Genomic DNA, 3873 nt, shown 5'->3' with positions numbered 1-3873 from the left:
GCTGTGTAATCAATTATTGTAAATGTAAATGTTATCAGGAAATGATCAGACAGCAGAGGGTTTTCAGGAAACACTGTTAAATGTTCAGTTTCTATGCATATGTTAAAACAAGATCTAGAGTGTGATTAAAGTGGTGGGTGGGTTCTTTTACATGTTGAAGCTAATTGAGTCTAATAACAGATTAAATGCCATGTTGAGGCTGTCATTTTTAGCATCTACATGGATGTATGGATGGATTCAGAATTTGGATTTCGTCCACTATCACTGCCTTTCACCTGCCCAACGTTTGCTTCGGAGCTCTGGATTTGCAGCTCGGACCATTCCTGCTACAAAACTACTCACTCGGGTTAACGACTCCTCCTCCCAACAGGAAAAATGCCTATATGGGGTTTGGTTGAAAAGGCAGCTGCCTACACAGAAAAGCCCAGACCTCCCTCTCCCCAGCCTATACAGGGGAACACTGTTGCATTCGGACATCTTCGGACACCTGTTGGGACATCTCGCCCACTAGGTGCGCAGGTGGCATTCTTATGAGATGCCCAGACCACCTTAAATGGTTCCTTTTGATGTGGAGGAGTAGCAGTTTGACTCTAAGGAATCCATCGACCCTCTGGAGAAAGCCATTTCCACCACTTGTATCCACAATCTCATGCGTTCCGTCACTACTCAAAACTAATGACCACAGGTGAGGGTAAGGCTTACGGGCAACAACTCATCACCGATCGGGAATGGGCACACCAACCTTTTCTTGCTGAGGATCCATACCTTCTGAAGGGGCTGATTCTCATTCCTACCATTTCACACTCCACTATGAACCAGTGCAAGCTAGAACACATCACCTATAAAAATCACAGATGAGATTATACGGCCACCAAAGTGAAAATCTTTAAAAATACTGGTGGTCGTCTGTAGATACGCCTATGGTGTCAATTTCAAAATTGCCTTGCTCTTGAGCTATTCCTTTCACAAACTTGGGTGTCCACACTGAATGCCCTCCTTTTACACCTGAGCAGTAAAAACTGCATTTTGTATTTACTTGGTTCATCTTTGTCTGATATTAAGATTTGTTCGATTAGCTTGCCCGAACAGCAGGACCGTCACATTTTCCATCAGATGAGTCACTGAGTGGTGACGACGGAGTGTGCCTGTGCTGATCCCGCCTGGAAGAAGAGTGACCTAACGAGCTGCTATGCTCATGATGTAATGTGTGTATATGCTATGTGTTGGGCAAAATACTGAACAATGAATGACTCTGAATTCCTCTGTTTTGTATATTAGTGTGTGATTTTAAGTAGTATGTATAGAATAATGCTAATGACTGGCTATCCTTACTGTGAAGCAGTATGAGTGGTCAGAAAGACTAGAAAGTGAAATTTAATGTCAGTGTTCTTACTGCAGTGGTGTGGAGCTTCATTTTGAATTTTTCAAGGTAAAGCCAGTGTTTGGATTCGCTGGGGTCCAGGTCGTGATAGAAGTCACGAGCCGCATAACCAAAACTGTGGAACTTCCTGTCTGGAGTGAGAAGGATGGTGGTCGGTGTCTTCTGATTGGATACGCCTGGGTCCCCACCCTCCCAACGCCTGGAAAAAAACGACAGTTATCAATATATGTGCAGTAAATCTGCTTTTAAGTGAATACAGCAGCTAAACTTGTTAATGATTGTCACAGATGTTGGGTAAGGACTGATTATCCAGGAAGAATTAAGCATCATTCCACAACTCACGGCAAACTTGTAAATAAACCTTTAACTCGTTCTTTGAGTTCTCTGAGGCCTTATGAACCCACTGGTTCACTCACACCCCAGCACGTATGGACAAACAGAGGACTTCTATTATTAGGGCCCTATTGTTCCTGCGCCTCTAAACCTTAAAGTGTGAAGGCCCCATTGTAATCACTGTTTTATTTTCTGTCTTTCACTGCCTTTTTGAAGGATTTAACATGCTGACAAACTCATTAATAAAATTTGCACATGCCTCACACCTGTTCAAAGTTTTTTTTATTATAAGTTACGATCTTGCCATAACCAGCCACTGTACTTTGGGATTTTATCGGCTTCATATTTGGTCAGTCTAAACCACAGCCCCTGAACACATTTCAACTGATTTATTTGACAGAGGGCACAGCGCCACCTAGTGGGAACATGAAATGCCATGTTTTACACTTTGGGGTACAGTTTTGAGGTGGTTGACCCCAGCAACTTGAAATTTGTCCAGGAAAGCCTTAAGGAGTTGGTCTTTGGTCACATGTTTTCATCAGACTTTTGATGCACTTCTCCAAGGTTGAGCCCATCCACCTCAAAATCACACAAAACAAGGAGAATGCGAACACTTATCGTTTCCACAATGGCTTTCTTTAGTATTTTTAGACCTCTTTCCCTGTTTTAGTAAAGCCAGTGACTCTAGTCTCTCCCCTGGACCTGTGATTAATTGTCCTGAGGAAAAGATTAAATAAACCTTGCATTCCTGTGAACCTTCCCATCTCTTCAGTCTGCTTTTGGCTCCGCCTTTTCCCATTTGGCCTTCGGACATATCCAAGCTAAACGCTTACAGGTGTTTTCATTTTCCTTTATATAATTTGTCTGCAGCGACTGGTTCTACCAGAGGACCAGCAGAATTTGGGCACAAGTACAGATCACACTTTTTAAAATGGCAAATTTCCTGCTGTTTGTAAATGCCAGCAGGCAGTGTTGGAGCAGCTTGGAAAAATAAATGCAATCCCTGGTGACGACGAGTCTAGACAAAGGGCTGTTCAGCTGTTACGGCTCTCGTAATATATGCATACCGTTTTAAACAATACAATAATTATTGTGTCTCTAAGTCAAGGACTTATGGTCATTCCAACACATGTCCTTAAAGTTGAAAAGTGCTCCGTTTTTTTATTTATTTATTTTTATTTTTCACAAAATGGATTTTATTGGTGTTTTCGTACGATTTTTAAGTGCCAGAAAAAAATAAATCTTTCGTATCTCTTTGTGTAATAAGCAAAGTTGTGGTTACGACTCTGTAGAAATAGATTCACGGTAGCCTATTTAATCTTTTTTAGCCAGAACACCAACAAAAAGTCTGCCCGTACTCACTCGAGCCTCCCCTCATATGATGGTAATGTCACGTGTGATATAGGATTTCTTCTGTACTGTTTTGTTCGACCGCTGCGTATTCAGTAACACATACTGAATTATGTGGTAAACAAGCTAAAATGTGTTTTGTATCTGATTCCCAAAAGTGATCACTGCCTCCAGTTTACCTCATTAAAGGCTGCGTCTTCTCTGTTTAATTCAATTAAATTCAACAAACAGCTCTATTCAAATACTAATAGCTTAATACTTAGTAATATTAATTACTTAAAGCAAGAATAACATAATCAAATAAAAACAGAACTTGAACAGAAATCACAGTTTACAGCTACCCAAGGACAAGATCAGGAAGCCCATAAAAGTTCAAGAGCTGTGGAAAAAAATACATTCAGGCTAAAAGATGCAGAAGATATTTAACATTTCAAAATGAATTTAATATATCAAAATGTTTTTGCCTTTGAGAATGTTTTATCTGAACTTTTAACTGTTTATCAAGTTTTGGGATTTATCCTCTTTCACGTACAGCTCTCTTATTTCTTTCTTTTTTGGTAATTTTGAGGGACATTCAACACAAACCTTTGTATCAAACTGAAGACATTTCAGGGTGTTGTTGTGGAGTTACGACCCCACCAACATCACAACAAAACTCCTTGTATTGTTACTTTTAATATTTCATTAACACACAATGAAAAGCAAGAATTCATTATGTCTTAGTTTTCCATGGCTTTGCTTCAAAGTAGAGCTGGGCGATATGAGATTTTTTCATATCACGATATGTTTTTTTCATTTCAGGCGATAAC

At 40.1% G+C, this 3873-nt stretch overlaps 1 protein-coding gene across 8 annotated transcripts in view; it reads right to left on the bottom strand.

The window, feature by feature from the left end:
• hspa12a (heat shock protein 12A) overlaps nucleotides 1-3873 on the bottom strand; it is an 81733-nt gene that overhangs the window by 39394 nt on the left and 38466 nt on the right. For all 8 annotated transcript variants that reach the window (XM_014332005.2, XM_005917021.3, XM_014332007.2 and 5 more), the window contains exon 4: nucleotides 1394-1580. In XM_014332005.2, coding sequence (XP_014187491.1) covers nucleotides 1394-1580 — 187 coding nt within the window. The remainder of the gene's footprint in view (nucleotides 1-1393; nucleotides 1581-3873) is intronic.

Source organism: Haplochromis burtoni, unplaced genomic scaffold (genome assembly GCF_018398535.1).
Source record: "Haplochromis burtoni strain Fernald_Lab_line unplaced genomic scaffold, NCSU_Asbu1 Contig_22, whole genome shotgun sequence".
NCBI classification, from domain to species: Eukaryota; Metazoa; Chordata; class Actinopteri; order Cichliformes; family Cichlidae; genus Haplochromis; species Haplochromis burtoni.
This window is presented reverse-complemented; position numbering and strand designations above follow the sequence as displayed.